Consider the following 18,599-nt stretch of genomic DNA (forward strand, 5'->3'; position numbering starts at 1 on the left):
GGCGATGAGGCGGCTCGAGGCGCTGCGGGCGGCCCCCGGAGGTAAGGGGCGATCGTCGCCCTAGAGCCTGGGGCACCTGCCGGTGGGGGGCAGTGGAGGAAGCCGGGCATCTCAGGTGGGGCGCGCGGGGTGGCGGGTGGGGCTGGGGAGCTGGGGCTTCGGGTCACCAGAGGAGAACGTGTCTGGCTCCCGAGCTTGTCTGCCTGGGCTTGATCTGGGCGCTGTGTTTTGATTAATTTGGAGGCTCAAGTTACCACCAACCTGGCAGTCTGGGCACTGCGACATGCCAAGAGCAAAAGGCAGCTGAGGGGAAAGAGAATGCCCATCCTATTCTCTGCTGCGTTGAACTGGCTTTTCAGGCTAGATCTTATCTGCGGAAATGCAGGGGAAACCGAGAGCCAACCTTGTCCGGGGTGTCTCCCTCCTGAGAGTGCCCTTCGTGGAGGTGGCCCTGGATGCAAAGGCGCAGTTACCTGGCTTGTCAGGGTCCCTTTTTCAAAGCAGGGCTGGTGCCCCTTCTTGCACCAGTTGACCATATTGGCTCTGGGGATGCATTGAGACCCTTCTCAGAAAAATGCTATTGAATCCATAAAATACAACGAAGTCAGAATTAGTTGTACTAGAATACAATTACCAAAATGTTCAAGTCAAGATACAGCAGTGCATCATCAATATTGCATGAAATACCTAGGTCTAACAACAGGTCCATGAGAATAACTTTAATCTCAAAGTAGCGCGGACTGCAAAACTGAAAGGGGACATGAAAATACCAGTGGCACCAACTCTCAGGAGCTGCCAGGACTATTGTGGTTTGTTGCCTGTATTCTTAACTGAAGGAAGTGCTGAACTTCCGGGAAAGTGAGTGAAGCTGGAGGTGTAACTTTGGCTCCCATCCCAGCTCACAGACCACCTGAGTTCCTCTCGGGGTTAAGACCCCCTGCTTGTGAGCAGTGCTGCCCACATCTGCAGTAGCTGGACATCAAACAGCAAGTGTGAGATATGCGATGCGGTTGCTGATTGAGGAAAACCACTTGCTTGCGATTAAAACGGGGTCTATCAGTGTATTAGACCTATGTTAAGTGGGCAAAAGCCTGGCAGTGGATGAATGAAGCCATGCCCCCTTTTTTTTTGGCTGCAGAGTGAATATTATAGTTTTCCCTCTGTTTTTTATGCCTGTGATTGTCAACTGTGGTTGTGCATTAGAATCTCTTAGGGATCCTCTAAAAATCTTGATACCTACTTCATCCGAAGCCAATTATTCGAGACTGTCCAGCGGTGGGACTCAAGTATGTTTGTTTTAACACTCCCTGGAGATTCCTCTGAACAACCAAGAGTGAGAGCCACTGTTTTACCAGCCGAGTTCAGTTAGGTTAGCTGCATTGAATCAGGGCCTCTTCTTAGAAGAGTAAGAAAGTGGACTTTTATTATTAAATCTTTATTAGGATTTATTGTATTATTAGAAGTATAATAAAATCAAATATTACTATATATTAAGATTATATATTAAAAAATATAGTAAATTCCTTAATAGGACTTACGTGTGCCCGGGCTACTGATGTCACAGGGTGGTGTGTGCTAGCATCTTCCTATTGACAGGGATGCTCTTGTGGAACATCCTCCTGCCACCCTGGTGAGATAGGACATCAGCTGCCACGCTGATGAAATAACAGTGTCCAAGAATTCTGAGTGGCATGTGAAAGCCTTGCGTGAAACGACATTACTTCCGGGGGGGGGGGGGGGAATCCCTCAAAGTGAGTGTTAAATGCTGCTTCTTTTTGCTGAATTCCAGATTTCTCAATTTGGTCCTTAATTGCTTTTCCCTGAAACCAAGTCATTTTAATGGAAGACCAGGCTTGGTTTTATCATCCCTGGAATGGGAAGGGCAGTCAACTGTAAGTCACCTCTGATGCCACAACAGAGCAGGAGGGAAGCTTGTGATGTAAATACAGTGAGGAGGAAGCCTTGGTTAAGACCTTAGTCTCTGCAATAGACTCTGGATTCTGAATTGTTCCATACTTAATAGTGTGACCTAGTCTCTCTGGGCTGGGGTCTTCTCTTCCGCACAGTGGACATAATTATGGCACAACCCATGTCAAGGAATTGTAGGAAGAGAATGCGGTGAACCAGTAGAAGCCCTTTGTCCATGGTCTTCACAAGAAAACCAATAGTAGAATTTGATCCTCCAGTTGCATAAAGGAAAATAAGGTGGATGAGAAAAGGTGGATGAGAAATACAAGACAGAGATGCTCTTCCCAGCTCCATAGCGAAGAATCAAGCACACCTCATCCTCTCCCTTGAGGTCAATGAACTATTAAGGCATCTAGAACTTGCTTCTTGGCATTTCTGGGAGCAGCAGCTCGGCATCCTGGAGAGCTGGTTAGAAATGCAGACTCTTGCGCCCCACCCAAGACCCACTGAATCAGAGTCTACATTCGCCGAGATATCCAGATGACTCAGCAGCACATTCGACTTTGAGAAGTGGCTTGTCTAAAAGCCAGACTTATCCACCCATCCCTCACCTTCCCACCTTGTACATACACCCTCCTTTAGCACAGTGTTTGGTATGCTCATGAGGTGGCATTAGCCAGGATTATTGATTTTTAAAAAATAGTCATGGGGTCAAGAGACTTGATTTCTTGCAGTTGGTTCTTTAAAGGTGATGAAGCAAGGGAAATGGGGTCGGTTCTTTTTGTGTGTACAAAGGAAACAGATCTGTACTTTGGTTCCAGATAAGAGTTTTCAAGAAAATGCAGTGGTCATTGCCTTTGAAAAGCCTTGTGTTATTACTCTCGCCCCCTTTTTATCACCACAATATCATGTTTGTTTTCTGCACAGTGCTAAAATATGTAGAGCTGGTTTCTCTGTATTTGAATGTGAGCCCCATTAGGGCAGAGGCATTGTTGATGTTCTATTATTGAGTGAATGAATGAAGTTGTTTACTATTTGATGAGCGAATGGAGTTGGGTGACTTGTCAAGTTCACTGAGGATTCACACCCTGGTCTGCTTTCTTCCAAAGGTCATGATCTTTCAAAAGACTTTGTTGCATAGTGATATACCTCTGCTTTTGATGAGTTGCTCTTCGCCAGGCTTCCTGTAGCCTCTTCTTTAAACTTTTTCAAAGGTTAAATTTAATCTAATTAATTTTTAAATTAATCCTGTTTTACTTCATCTCCCCACTTAGTCATTCCTCTTCTTTCAAGAACATTTTCTTTTCAACACCTCTGGAAGAGTTGACTCCTAGGTTCTTTTAGAACCTCGGTCATTATCACACATGTCAGTTCTTGCCATCACATCTCTGGATTCTTTCACTGCTTTTCTAGGCTCACGGCCCTCCCTCGGTGCCTGCGCTGATCATCTGTGGGTTCCAGTAACCTCCCTTGCAAGTTCCCTCCTGTGAAATCCACCTTCGATGTTATTGTCAGAGTTCCACTTAAAATTGCACATTGTATCAGGAAGGTTAGATTGCTTTTGGGGCAGTTGCAAACAATTCCAAAATTTTAGAGGCTTACAGTAGCAAGACTTTTTTTGGTTCATTTACACTACATTCGCATCACAGGATGTAGGGAAGTGGAAAAGCGGGGTGGGGGGGCGGTCTGCTTATTACAGCCTCTTAGGAACCTCCTGGAAATCCCCACTCAACACGTTCTTCCCTAATCACCTCAGAGGAGGGAGAGAATGTGGTAAACCAAACACCGCTCGAAAAGCTTCCGTGTGGATGTGATGCATACTACTTCCACTCGCATTTCCTTGGCCGAAGCAGTCATGTGACCATGCATCATTTTTGTAAGTGGTGGGGAAATGAAATCTATCCCACGCCTGGAAAGAGAGCTGGAAATATTTGGTGACTGTTAGTGATGCCCATTATGTTCTTGCTTATTTTAAAGCTTGTGGAAGTTTTCTTTGCCTTTACAGCTATTTTTTATACTTCATAGAATAGGGTGGTCCAAAATCAACTTTTAAAATATGTCCTGGGTCATCCCATACTTCTCAGGTTCACTCGTGTCTTTGTGCTTGTTCTTCCCTCTACTTCAGGAACCGCCCCCATAGTCTGTCAGGTGCAGTTAATTGAGTTTTCAGATCTAGGTCAAAGGTCAGCCCTGACTGGTGTGGCTCCGTGAACTGAGTGTCTGGCTTGAAAAACCCAAAGGTCACTGGTTCATTTCCCAGGCAGGGCACATGCTTGGGATGCGGGCTAGGTCCCCAGTTGGGGACATGTGAGAGGGAACTTATTGATATTTCTCTCCCTCTTTTTCTCCTTCCCTCCCCTCTTTGTAGAAACAAATAACATCTTAAAAAAATTGTTTAAAAAGGTTTGGGAGCTTTTTTTGTCTTTACGATGAATTAGAAAGGAAGTAAATAAATATTCATTGAGCTGCTCCCTCAGGGCAAGCACTGTACTAGGCAACAATGAGAATTAGATTCATGCACTTCCCTCAGGTATTAATTTTACATACTGAGAAATCAAGAGCTCAGAGGATTTATGAACTTGCTCAAGGTTACACTGCTAACTGATCAAGATCTTATCACAAGCCTTTCTAACTCTAGAGCCCTGCTTTCATCCCTAACCACGAGAGCACAAGGTGCCAGGAGAGGAAGGCAGCGGGTCTCTATGGAAGAGAGAAATCATCTAAGGCAAACAAATGCTAGCCTCACCTTGTGGTGGGGAATGGGCTTTGTCTGGTGGAATCACAGGGTATTACTACCAGGGTTCATCTCAAAAGCAATTCCCAGAGGTTTGAAAGGTTCAGAGGCATCAGGTAGAGTCACTCTAGTCCTGCCCTGAGAGGAAAATCAGACCAAGAGTAAACTGGGGATTAGTGTTTTTGGCAAGAGACATGAGGCATTCTGAGTCAAGAATGTCATTCTTGAGTTGGAGGTAAAAGGCTCGTCCGGTTTTGAAAATTAGTTGTATATTTTTCGAGCATTTATCACAGCCATGTCATTCCCATGTGGTGACATTATTATGATGTCAAATTTTTCTGTTGATATTGGGAAGAGACCGCAAAGGACAAAACGATAAGAAAAGCCAATATTGACAGAATGGTGGATTAGCTAAGATGTGGTCCAGCTGGCCCAAGCTAGCAAACTCAACTCCAAAGTCAACTGAGGACACTGCAGCACTCTCAAACAATCTAACTGAACCAGGAGGGAAGGTGGAGTGGGAGTGGGCTTGGCCATGGCCCAGCAACATTCTAGTCAAGTTGGAACTCAGAGTCATTCTCAAGAATTCGCTTGAGTAGTTCTCAAGTTTTTCCCTGTTGCTTCTTAGAGACTATGAAGCTGTAGTCACATTCCAGTGGTCCATGGACCACCCAGATTCATGACCCACTTTATAAACCTTGTGATGTTGGATGGAATTGACTGATTTTGCCAGAAAGCTCAAACTAACTTGAAGTCTTTGAAAGACTACAGGTAGAGTCAACAGGAAGATATGGGATTTTAGAAAGAGCAAAACCAAGCAACCAGATTGTACGTTGGGGGAAGGTCAGGTGATCTCTTAACAAGGAAAGTGAAAACCTTGAAAGATATTGGCCTCTGAGGTAGACAGGCCATGCCTTTCTTTATCTGGGAGCATTTTTCCTAAACTTTGAGGCCCTTTGTTTATTTTTTTTGCAAAATATGAGACTTTAGGAATTCATTTTGCGAAGAGAAAGGTATATACAAGTTGGTGTTCAAACCATTACAAAAATTTAGCCTTAGAGAGTCTTCAGATAGTTCAGTGTCAGAAGGTTAAAAGGAAAGAACATGTAGTCACTGAGTTAATAGAGTTATTTCTCTGAAAGAACAAAAAAATATTATTAGTAAAAAGAACTCAAAGACTTAAAGTCACTTGGGGAAAGAGAAGACCTACTTCTGCTACTTTTTGTGACTAAAAGATGCTCAGTCTCCTGTTTATCTGGTGTTCCAGCCTTGGCCGTTGTCCATCCCACTTCCCAATGAATGAGAGCCCCAGCAGAGTGTGCTTCTTTTCAAGATTGGGTTGCAGAGAAAACAAATTCCCCCTAGTAGAGATTGTGATTTGGAAGATCTCAGATCTTGTTCCCAGACCTAGCATTTGGAAAACATTGGGCAGAGACTCAGAAAGAGTCCTGGTGAAACTGGGATCCACGATTTTCGTAAGGAGTAAAAAAAAAAAAAAATTATCCCAGGGAGCTTGCAGAAGCAAACAGTAATATTTATCTACTCTACATGCTGGAAATCAGTGATACAAACACACACTGGGAGAGCGCCGGTGGGCCTTACCTGGGTTGGTAAGAGAGGGGATGTCAAAGGCCCAGGGCACTTATGTTCACCTTCCCTGTGTTGGGGGTGCTCAGGTGAGCTCGCTGATAAATCATGGCCTTTAGACCATCTGCGCAGATCCGTTTGCTCAAATGACAGGAACTGACTCAAGACAGTACCAGGAATAGCTCTCAGGAATGAGCTAGTCTTTCATCCTCTCATGAAACCCTCTGTCTATTTTTTTGCATTTTCTTCTCTTGAAAACAACCTTTTAGGATTACTCATATCAGTTTTTTTTAATTCAGGCTGTACTTTGATGTGACCTGTCCCGACCTTCTCCTGCCCAACTCGACCTCAGAGCATCTCTGGATGCGTCCTTCCCCCCTGATCTCAACTTCTCTCAGTTTCCTAATTTCAGCCTTCCAAGAGTACTGATCCAGATTGTTTTTTTGGTACCATCCTCCATCCCAGAGCCAGAGTTCTTTGTCACTAAGCCAAGCCTTGGGTGACATAGATCACTCCAACCTTTCCATGTGGCTAGGGAGACAAAATCAGCTGATGAGAACCTGGCCACACCCCACTTAGCTGGGCAGACAGGGCTGGGGTGCAGCCATCTATAGAGAGCACCCCCTTCCTGAGGGTAACAGTTGGCAAAAGAAATCCTGTCCTTTGAGAGGCACATGTTTGCACAAGTTTCCTAGACAAGGAGTCCCTCAAAGCTGTTCTTTGCATATGTGTTCATGGCAAAGCACTATGGATTGTTTAGGGACTTTTTTTTTTTAAAGGATGTTATTTATTTATTTTTAGAGAGAAGGGGAGGGAGGGAAAAAGGGAGGGAGAGAAACATCGACATGTGAGAGAAACACCCGTGGGGACTGGCTCCTCACCTATGCGCATGACTGGGGGTGGAACCCACAATCCAGGCTCGCGCCCTGGCCAGGAAGCGAAGTGGTGCCCCTTTGATTTGAGGCCCTTTGCTTTGCGAGCCAACGCCCCACCAACTGCACCATACCAGTCAGGGTGTTTAGGGACATTCTTTGGCAGTAATGATAGACTCCACTGGGATCACACTGCCTCAGCCAATCTCATGGGGTGACGGCCATTTATTTGTGAGACTACAGTTTAAGGGATGTTGTTCCAAGGGGTAGGTTATTTTTGTGTGGTGCAGTCAAAGCTTGGTTGAGGAAAAGGTTTTTATGCTCTTAACAAGAGTCATTGGAACAAAGAAAATCCTGATTATTGTGGATGACACGCGGGACAGCGTTTTGTGAAGTACAGAACGCACTGCTCAGTGAAGTTCACCGTATCCGCGGATGCGGTGATAGGGCGACTGCTGCGTCTTAGGCACGAGAACAGTTACAAACCCTGCGCGACTCCTTCCTGGCTTGTTTTGGGCCAGACAGACCTGTGGGATAAGCACATAGTTTTCTGAGGCTAGCACCCGGTGAATTGGTGGACAAGGGGAGGTGTTTTTTTCTTTTCTTTTTTAACTTTGGCAGCTCATTCAAGGCAGAGATCTTCAAACTCACACACACATGGACTTTTGTGGGACAAAAAGTTCTTAAAAGTTATGCAAGCAGCTTGGAAAATTAAATAAAGCCATCAGTTTCTAGATTCTCAACTGCTATATATATTCTCTCTCAGAGTCGTTCTATCTGAAAATGGACCTTTGGTCCAGATTCTCAGATCTGCTTTTACACTTGTCCTTCCTCTGCTTTTTAAAAGAAAGACATACCCCTGCCTTTTCCCTTGCCCTCCTCCAGCCCCAGCGTTACTACCCTGCGCTGCTCGGAGTATGAGAACTGTTTGTGGGGCCACATGATGGGCTGTGTTGAGTGCAAGTGTTGCGAATGGAAAGCGTCCTGCCTCCTGGGCTCCACATCCCCTGGACCAGGTGGTTTCCATCGTTTGCTGTCATCACAGCCGAAGGAAGACTTATCGGCAGAAAGATCACTCTGCATGATTCTGGGTGATAAAAATCTGTGCTGCTTCTGGTATAACCATTTGATGACACTGTGTAACAAATGACTTTCATTCACAACTTCCTATTTTTGTGAATAAGTTTTATTCAAATGTACAGCTTTAAAAATTAAAATGGAAGTAGGATTGTTGCTGAACCTGTCTCATTCCAATAAAAAGTGTTACTAAGGTAGGGCTGAATGGAGAAACAAAGAAGCCCCATTCATTTATTGCCCACTACAATTCCAATAAAATTTCCCTTTCAAGTTTTAAAAATTTGCAATTTTGTATCAAAATTTAAATTACTTTATGTTTTTGATGAATTACATACTACTAATCATCATCATGATAAATCAATCCAGGAGAAAAATGTTTTTTGTTTATTTTTTTTAAGACTTAGAGGTTTGTGATTACAGGATATAAAAACTATTCAATTTATATACATATTTTTGTTGAGAGAAGTAAGGTGATCAATATGATTTTCAAATGTAAAATTATATTGCACAAAGATGTATGTGGGAAGGAGAATAGAAATATGAACTCAAGGGGGAAAATACTGTGAAATTCCTAACTGTTGATGAACTCGTGTGCAGATAGTTTAAACTGATGGCACTGAAGACCGGTGGCCGTGGCGTCGCGATCTGCTGGCCGCACCTGAGTGCTGCAGCAGTTGTCACAGCTCACCATTTACAAGGTCCCGAATTACATTCCTGGAACCATTTAAGGAGAAGACGAAAGTTTTTAGACATTAACTTAAAAAAGAAGAAGAGGTGAACAAATCAGCAAACAACAGGTGCTGGCGAGGCTGTGGAGAAAAGGGAACCCTTTTATACCCTAAGAATCTCAAAACACCAATTCAGAAGAACCTATGAGCCCCAATGTTCATAGCAGCACAATTTACAATAACCAAGTGCTGGGAGCAACCTAAGTGTCCATCAATAAATGAGTGGATCAAAAAACTGTGGTACATTTACACAATGGAATACTATGCAGCAGAAAGAAACAAAGAGCTCCTACCCTTCCCCACAGCATGGATGGAACTGGAACTGGAGAGCATTATGCTAAGTGAAATAAGCCAGGGCGTGACAGACAAATACCATATGATCTCACCTATAAGTGGAACCTAATCAACAAAACAAACAAGCAAGGAAAATATAATCAGGAACATTGAAAGAAAAAAGAAACCAACAGTAAGGAGAAGAAAGGAGGGAGGGGAGGAATGGGAAAAGAAGGGGAAGGGCCCAATCACGGAACGTGTGTAAAGGACCCATGGACAAAGCCAAAGTGGGGAAGGATTGAGGGTGGGAGGTGGAGGTAGGTGGGGCAGGGGACAGTGGTCATGGAAACTGGAGACAAATGTATTTGAACAATTAAAAAACCCCTAAAAACTGAAAATAAATAAAATAAGAATAAAAAAATAATTTCAGAATGTAAATAAATAAATAAATTCACTCATTAGTTCCAGTAAAAAACAAAAGAAGAAGAAGAAGAAGAGATGGCGTGCAGAGGTTTTTCGAAATGTTTATGGGAGTACGAGACCAGAAACATGTGAAGGCTGCCATGCTGGGTGTCAGGTGGGAGAAGAGATACATATGGAGTCAGTTCTGCCATTTATTAACTCTGTTACTCTGCACAGATTACTTACACCAATCTAGCTGGCCTTTCCTGTACAATGGAAAACAATACTTTTCTTACTAAATTGTGGTGAGAACTAAGCGATTTCATGTGAGCAACGCTTAGCAAAGAGTCCCACGTATAATTTCAATAAATATCATTTTGTCTTCACTTCTCCCCAAGCTGTTATGGTTCCTCTCCGTCCCCCCCCCTCCACTCCCTCACATTAATTCAAAGTTGGCCGCATTTTGCCTTCCCTGTTAAACATCATATTTGATTCACATTCTGAAGGTCCCAAAGTATGTTCCATAAGTTTGTTCACCCAACAAATACAAATCGAGCACTTAATTATATGCAGGGATTGATATGGCACTGGGGATGAATCTGTGAATAAAAGAAGATGAAATTCTTATGGCCACAGAGCTCATACGATAAGTGCGTGGTGATGCGAATGCATTGGACACTCCCCATGTAGCTGTGTCGGCTCATCGTTAGTCAATGTCCGTTCGCACTGGGCATCCCTCTGACTCATGGGGAGACCACCTAGGTCTCTGCAGGCTGGTCCAGCCATCCAGCCATCAGCAATTCGGTGAACACTAAGAAACTCCTGGGTGTTAGGACCCTAATTGGCAATCTTACTCCGAAAGGCGGCCATAGTAACACTCTATTCTAATAAAATTCCCCTTTGTGCGCCCTTCATCACAGCTATCCACAGAGAATAATTGCATCGTGTATCTATTTTGAGTTCAAAATGCAAATAGCTCTGGTTTTCTTTAATTTTTTATTTCGTTTCCTATTTGTTTAAAATATCAAGTACATTTTAAATGATTCAAACCAATTTGTGTATTCTTTCCAAAACAATAATTTGTTTCTATTGAGACTGGCTTCTGGAATGCAACTAAAAAAGTGTTTATTTAAAGTGATGGATTTAAGATTTGGTACCCAAAATAATTCTGTTTCTATTGATTTTGAAACAGTATCGTGGAATGGTGTTCTACCACTTACATAGAAAACGAGTCTCCCCTACACACAGCATTGAGTTAGTTTATTCAGATTTTGATCCAGAAAGTTAGAAATCACTTATAATATTCAACACTCACAGTTTCCTCATAGGTACTGCTGTTCAGAGAAACCAAAGTTTTTAAGATGAGACATTTCAATTCTGTGAGCCAAAAAGATCTTTTATCAAAGTATTGAGTTCTTTGAGCCAAAACAGTTTTTCTTTTTTTATTGGGATAAAGTTCACAAAATAAAATCCACCATTTTGACTCTTTTAAAGTGTATTAGTCAGTGGTTTTTTAGTATATTCATAATGTTGTGCAACAATTGCCACTAATTCAGGAACATTTCTATCACCCCAAGTGAAACCCAAACCTCACAATTATCTATCCCCTCTGCAAACCTCTCGTAATTACTAATCTACTTTCTGTCTCAATGGAGTTGCCTATTTTGGGTATTTTCCATACATGGAATCATTCAGTACGTGACTTCTTTCACTTAGCATAATGTTTTCAATGTTCATCCATGTTATAGCACCAATCAGTCTTCATTTCATTTTATAGCCAAATGCTCTGTAAGGACAGAGCACATTTTGCTTATCGAGTCACACTGTTACGAACAGCGCCGCTATGAATACTCATGTACAAGTTTGAGTGTGAACATGCATTGTCAGTTCTTTCAGTTATATACCTAGCAGCGGAATTGCTGGGTCAGATGGTAACTCTATGTTTGACTTTTTGAGGAGCTACCAAAATGTTTCCACAATAGTTGTATCATTTTATGTAAAATATTTTATACGTATTTGGTGCATGTGTGCAAAATACGTACTTTTAAACAAAGCATTCCTTTTCTAGTTTCAAAAAGTAAAAAAAAAACCAAACCACTTGAGTGAATTTTAATTTGGATTTTCAGGGTAAAAGATTAAATAGAAGCAAATCTCCCTGAGAGAAATGAAGCACTCATTTTTATGCAAGCATTTTATGTATATATGCATATATAGATACATCTTTTTACCTCTCAAAAATATGTTTGACATATAAAGAATTTGAGAATATTTTTATTTCTAAGAATAAAAATGGATATTTATTCCATTTAACCACCACGAAGGAAAGGTTATATCAAAAAAAAAACAAAAACCCCAAAACAACACAATGAAGTTTTCTCTCAGAAAATATTTTCATCGCTAACTATGAACAATGACAGTCATTACATTGTAATCTGTACTCTGTTTTAAGAGATATGTTTATATTTGCCATGGGCAGACTTTAAACCCCGGACCTAGAACCTCACCGATGACGGGGCCTGTCGGGAGGAGAAGAGACGCCTGACAGGTGGTTTTGAAGGCCCAGGCTGGCTGTGCAGGAAGCCCTGCGCATGGAGTTAGTGAGGCGCCCTTTCAGGTGTATCAAGCCCTTGGCCACAAACCCCTGGTGAGTGTCCTCAGTACTTTCATTCAGTAATGTCTCCTCAATGTCGGTTTTGTTGGTATGAATTATATTAAGGCTTCGTGTGTCAAAAAGCCAACGTGTTCCAGAAACCTATGGATTTTGCCTGCCATTCTGCAACTCATTTTTCCTGTTTAACATGGATCCTTGCTACTTCCCCTGATCAGTTACCACATAATCTTACCTACTGGGAAGATGCTCATTTAAAGGCTGCAGATTCTTGCTCTTACACACTATGTGTGCATAGCAAGAACCTTCCTACGTGTCCAGAGCAACAGAGTCCCTGTAACCAGCAGAGTTAGGACAATGCACTTGACGGGAGTAGAAGGTGGACACAGGTCCACATCCTAATCCCTCTGAATTCGTTCTTTTTCACGGCCAGGGAGCCGTGTGGTTGTGCATGGAATTAAGAATGCTAATCAGCTAACCTTTCCTCGAGGAGGTTATCCTGGGTTATCACAGTGGCCCCGGTAGAAACACAAACATCCTTAGAAGTAAAAGAAGGAGGCAGGACAGTGAGAGTCAGAGGGATGTGAAGGTGGAGGAGGAGGCCGGAGAGAAACAGCAAGAGAAAGACTTGGCCTGCCCCTGCTGCTGGCTTTTAAGGGGGTGGGCACAGGCGCCAGGGAACGCGGGCAGCCTCTAGAACCGGGGCAAGGCAGGGAAGCCGAGTCTCCCCTGGCACCTCCAGAAGGAACACAGCCCTGCCAACCCCCTGGTGTTCGCCAGCGAGACCCATTCTGCACTCCTGACCTCCAGAACCATGAGATAGTACGTGTGTGTCGCCTTGAGCCCCTGAGTTTGTGGCAATGGGTTACAGCAGCAGTGGGAAGCCAAGGTGTTGTTATAAGTGACTCAAAAGGACATTGGGCATTAAGGCAGAGAAATGTTACATAGTGAAAAACGGGGAGTTTTGAAACTGATGAACACGTATTACGGGCAATGAAGGAGGAGAGGGTGGTGGAGAGGAGACTATATTTATCAGAAGTGTTTAAAGGAGAGGGTGTGGAGGCAACTGGAAAGTAATCTTAATTTTGAATGGTTCTTTAAAGAAACCATTATTTTAAACCACGCAGTTGCAGGAGGAAGCAGGAGAGGGTAGGGCGAACGAGTACTGCGATCCAGGCTTGACCCAGGCCACCCCTTCCCCCTTGGTGCCACTCCGCCTGTGGCCTTCGGAGCATGCGATTCAACATTGCTGAGCCTGCTGGCATCGGGTAAAATGTGGGAAAAAATGTGCCCTGGCTCCAGTTTTAGTTAGTCAACGTATGGAGGCCCAGACTGCAAGGAGATATGACCTGTCCTTATTCACAAATGCCCAAAGCAGTAAGGACTCACTTAGCAAACAACCATTGTAAATACTTTAACTTGATTCAAAACAGTTTATTACAGTGTTTGACACGTCTTTCACTTTTTTATTCTCTTAATTCATTTACTTGCTTCACTGAAATTCCAACCTGGCCTTTTTGGGAATTGTCATCAATTTACATATGAGAGTTGAGAGAAGGGGGACTTCAGTGTGGAGGCCAGGGAGTGTGGGATAGGCCCGCCCCCAGTCTCCCATTGGCCAGCCAGGGCTCCACCCAGGGGCATGGCTCTGGGCACAGGGTAGCATTCACCAGCATATCTCCCCCCCACCCCCTCCCGCACAGGAGGAAGGAGTAGAGGGTGGAGTAGGAAGTCTCCTTCAGACCCCAGGTTTCAGATAGGAAATGACTCTATGCAGAAGAAAGGACAAGGCTGGCAGAGAACCCACAGCCCCGGCTGGGGCCCTTGTCCTTCCCGCCTTGGGGAAGAGGTAAGTGGAATCCCCAGCTCCATCACAGCTATTTCAAGGGTGGATACAGAAGTTCTTGGGCAAATGTAAGACTGAAGCAAGTGTATGTGAATGTTTAGTGGTCTTCTTAGTTCTGGCTGCTGTGACAAACACCACACAGACCATGTGGATTTTTCACAGGTCTGGAGGCTGGAAATCTGAGATCAGGGTATCAGCGTGGTTGGTTCTGGGGAGAGTCCTCTTCCGGATGGCAGACTGCTGACTTATCATTGTATCTCCCCACTGTGGGAAGAAGGTGGGAAAGCCCTCTGGGGGCTCTTTTATAAGGGCACGAATCCCATTCATGAGGACTCCACTCTCTTGGCCTAAGTACCTCTCAAAGGCCACATCTCATAATGCTATCATACTGGGGTTAAGGTTTCAACATATGCATGCGAGGGGCATTCAGTCCACATAGGGGTCTCTTTTGGTTCATGTCTCTCTGTTAAAGTGTGTTTACAACAATAATATTACTTCCATTGGATTTCTGCCTCAATTATAAGACCATGAACTACCTAACTCTTTCCTAACAAGTCCATTTATTTCCATTCCTTCCAAACCACCTCCCATTCCTCCTCCCTCCTTCCAGCTGGCTTTACTTAGGCATTTCTTGCTCAAGGCTCCACTGTCCCTGAGCAAAGCTGCCTCCTTTCCTCTCCAGTTTTCATTCCGAGGGTCATCTTCCGTCACTCCTCTATCCACCCAGGTCTCCCCTTCAGTGTTCCAATGGTACCTAGCACAACGAGGACCTCCCTAAAAGATGTGAGCACTTCCTGACTGATCGATAAGGGGAAAGGTAATGAAGGCAACCAGAGAGAGGACAACATTTATCTTGTCACCGATGATAATGAGCTGGTGACAGCAGCCTATTAGACATAACGAAAAGCTTTCTAGGATTAATTCCTTTATTCTTTTTCTTTTTAGTTTGGTTTGCATGAAAATGAACATTTTAAATTCATCTGCAGTTTTTGCTTTTTTTGTAGGTCTCTTATGCTTATTGTCTTCTCTGTGCAACATGCATATGGGGTAAGTACAATAATTAGCTCTGACTGCATGTTGAAAATGCACTTCATTGAGTGCACTATTTTTGTTATACTTTTAAACAGGCTACTCTCTGAGATTCAGTTTTCTCATCTGTAAAATGAAGGGTTAAACTAGGTGAGCTCTAAGGTTTCTTTTATATTTTACAGTCAAGACTGTTTACCAAACTGCCTCTAAATGGTATTGAAGACTTCTTTATTTTATAATATAATCCTTCTTAAGAAGATTTTTGGAGAGCGCCAGGAAAGAGTTGGTCCCCTTCAAGATTAAATCAAGAAGCATAAGATTAACTTTGGAGAAAGATAAGCCTAGAACATTCTGTAATAACATCTGAGAAGCGAAGTTTTTAAAACCTAACCTCAGATGTTTCTGGGAAATTCTATGGGCTTCCTGTAGCTCAGGTTAATCTTGAGATAACTGGGCTGGTTTAAATCATTCCAGTGAACACATTTCTATCTGTCCATCTTCTCTAGCTTGGATCCGCCCAATTCAATTTCTATGATGCTAGCTCTCATAGGTCTTTTCAGAGCAAATCCAATAGAAAGTTTCTGTTCTCCTCTCCTTACCAGTCAGGAGTAGAGGGCATATGTGTCCAGAAATAAGATGCCTTGGTTCTTGGCTCTGACAATAATTAATCTCAATTTATCCAAGACTCAGTTTTCTCCTGACTGAGGTAATAATGGTAAGACTCATTGAGCTTAACTCACATGCCTTCGAGAACATCACCTGAAATAATAAATGGAAGCACACAGAAATATCCCTGTGTGGGTGTTTTCTTTTTCTCTTACTTGATACTTCTATTTTTATATTATTCTTTTTTTTATTATGAAAGTTTACAGAGTCCTAAATTTTATTGCCTTTCTTTCCTTTGTTCCATGTGAGTGAATTTGGTTCCTGAACTAGAGATCGTCTTGGCCCAGATTCTCTTATCGGCCTGTGTGTGCAGATTCAAGAGTTCACACAGAGAGTGGCTATGCTATAATTGGCTTTTAAAAGTAGACACATAAATTGCTGCCGTATCTATGGCAGGCAATTTATCTTTCAGGATTTTAAGTTCACATACCTGTTGACACAGGACTCTCTCTTTTTGGAATTTATCATACATATCTATACTGATGTGTGCATGAAGATGAATGCACAAGAGTACTAGTTGCAGGATACTGGTCAAGGAGGGAGATAGCTAACTGTCTGTCAGTAAGGACTAATTATACAAGTTATAGTACTTTGTCTGATGGATAATTAAATGTATAATTTTGGCATGATTTTGAAGTCATCCGATTAAGTGAAAAGAGCAAAATACAGGGAAATATACCATCTTGAGAAAAATAAAACAAGACCAACATCACCAAATAAGTGTGTGTATCTCTGTGAATGTGCACACAATGTTTATGTGAATGTGCTCATAAATACCCAGACACCAACTTGAAGAGATTGGTTACTTCTAGGTGAAGGACTGGGAGGCCAAGATGGAAGAGAAAATGTCTTTTCCCATTGTACTCTCTTGCACTCTTTGACTTTTTTATCATGTGCATATGTTATTTATTTTTCAAAAAAGAAAATAGAGGTACAGATGTAATAACTTATTTTTGGAGCTTTCTATGCAATAAATACTTATTTAAAAGTATCTATGATAAAACAGTGATGTTTCCTTTTTTCCCTTTGAAGAAAAGTAATGCTGGTTTTAGAGACGGTCGGTTGGTGTGCCCCCGTGCCAGGGTGTTAGGCTGTGAATGGTGACTTGTCTGAGATGTAGTCTTCACCTTCTTGTAATGGGTTTCGGCAATTAGTTTTTGAGGTGCAGCTTCTTCCTCTATAAAAGCCTCCTCCTTTTAAAATGATGGTTATTGTGATTATATCTACTGTAGAGCAGCTTTGTGGAGACGAAAATCACCTCTTGCTTTTTTCTTTTATTGGTCCAGGTCAAAGTTTTATATGCAACTATTTCTGTCTCTTTATTAGACTCTGATGATCTACTTTAAACTGATTTTTCTCTGAAATGTAATTTTGCTACAAACATCTCAGTGATGTTTGGCACAATTAAGTAAAAAACAAAACAAAACAATAAAATAACAAACTTGTCTTTATTATCAAGCCACCTAATCAACTGACCTTTTTCCCCTGGTTATTTTGATATTTCACCGAACACATAATAATGAACCCAACCTTAAATGAACCCAAGTGTTCAGACCAGTTATTTTAAGTGTTTTCATGCTGTCCTGACCTGGCCCGGGGCATTTATTTAATTATTTGTTTAAACCTAATCAGGTTTTTGAGCTTAATGTGCCTACATCATAGATAACAAGGTTACTCAAAGCTCAAGAGGCCTATACTTCCGAAACTTCAACTACATTTTTTAAACTTAAATCATCTACCAGTAATTGCTTGGCTCTTGTCAAGGTTTAAATTCTTACATACTTTCAATGACACATTAGGAGTTTTGTTTATAAATATGTCTTCTTATTAATGTTTAATGTGGAGGTATTTTCTTTTGGATTGTTTCTGAACATATTTTTTCCTGGAAAAAAAAAAGGAGTCTAAATTATGTGATTGAAAAGGAAAAGAAGATGTTGGATAGGCTCCTTTCCCTAGCCCAGATACATATATATATTCTATATGTGTATGTATTCATATATACATATATATTCATGTATATTCACACCCATACCTATGTACCTGCATAGGTATGAATATATACCCATATATAGCTTCCATCAGAAATGTAATTTTGACTGTTTTATGTTTCTGCCTTATACATTGGACTAAAGCAGCGATTTTCAACCTATGTGCCATGGCACACTGATGTACCGCAAGGGGCACACTGGTTGTTGCAAAAAATTTTAAAACATGCAGTACCTGACTATTTAGTCAGTGGCCCTTGACCTCTTTTCCCTTTGTTTGTCAAGCACAAAAACAAAAAAAAAAACGACAACAGCCAACACAACAACAGCTGTCTGGTGTGAACAAATCAAAATTATACCTATTTTATTTGTCAGATTGGCAAAACGTATAATAATTTTTTGGTGCGCTGCAGAATTTTAGTGATTAAGTGTGCCATGTGATGAAAAAGGCTGCAAATCACTGGTCTAAAGGCTTAAGTTTACAGCCCTGAGTTTAAGAAGAATGATCAGTTACAGGTGTGTGTGGCTCACGCACGCCTGGCTCACGCATGCCTGCTGCAGCGAGGGCTGGACCAGGCAAGGTCATGCCTTCCTGACCTTTCTGTGACCGCCCTGAGCGCCTAGCACCTACAGCTGCTTTTAGCCCCACTGTGTCCTGAACCCCAGCCCCAGCCTGGGACTGAGTTCTCAGAGCTCGTTTCACTGCATCATGGAGGCTCTTTGTCATTAAGGAATCTACCTATGAAACAGTCACTCTGTTACTGTACTTTTGTATGGAAGTGACTGATGGTCTGGATATAGATAATGAGGATTTGTGAAAACAAGGGACTGATTTTTCCCCCGTGTGTGTGTGTGTGTGTGTGTGTGTGTGTGTGTTTGGAGGA

The 18,599-nt window shown here is 42.3% G+C and overlaps 1 protein-coding gene across 1 annotated transcript in view; it reads left to right on the top strand.

Annotated features, from left to right (window-relative positions):
• The first annotated feature begins 12,072 nt into the window (after positions 1-12,072).
• The window catches only part of COL4A4 (collagen type IV alpha 4 chain), a 100,708-nt gene continuing 94,181 nt past the window's right edge, over positions 12,073-18,599 (top strand). Inside the window, exons 1-2 of the mRNA XM_054585604.1 lie at positions 12,073-12,225; positions 15,040-15,082. Coding sequence (XP_054441579.1) covers positions 12,170-12,225; positions 15,040-15,082 — 99 coding nt within the window. The 5' untranslated portion in view covers positions 12,073-12,169. The remainder of the gene's footprint in view (positions 12,226-15,039; positions 15,083-18,599) is intronic.

The sequence above is a fragment of the Pteronotus mesoamericanus genome, unplaced genomic scaffold (genome assembly GCF_021234165.1).
Source record: "Pteronotus mesoamericanus isolate MK-2021 breed Mesoamerican mustached bat unplaced genomic scaffold, CSHL_Meso_final contig_90, whole genome shotgun sequence".
In the NCBI taxonomy this organism is placed as follows: Eukaryota; Metazoa; Chordata; class Mammalia; order Chiroptera; family Mormoopidae; genus Pteronotus; species Pteronotus mesoamericanus.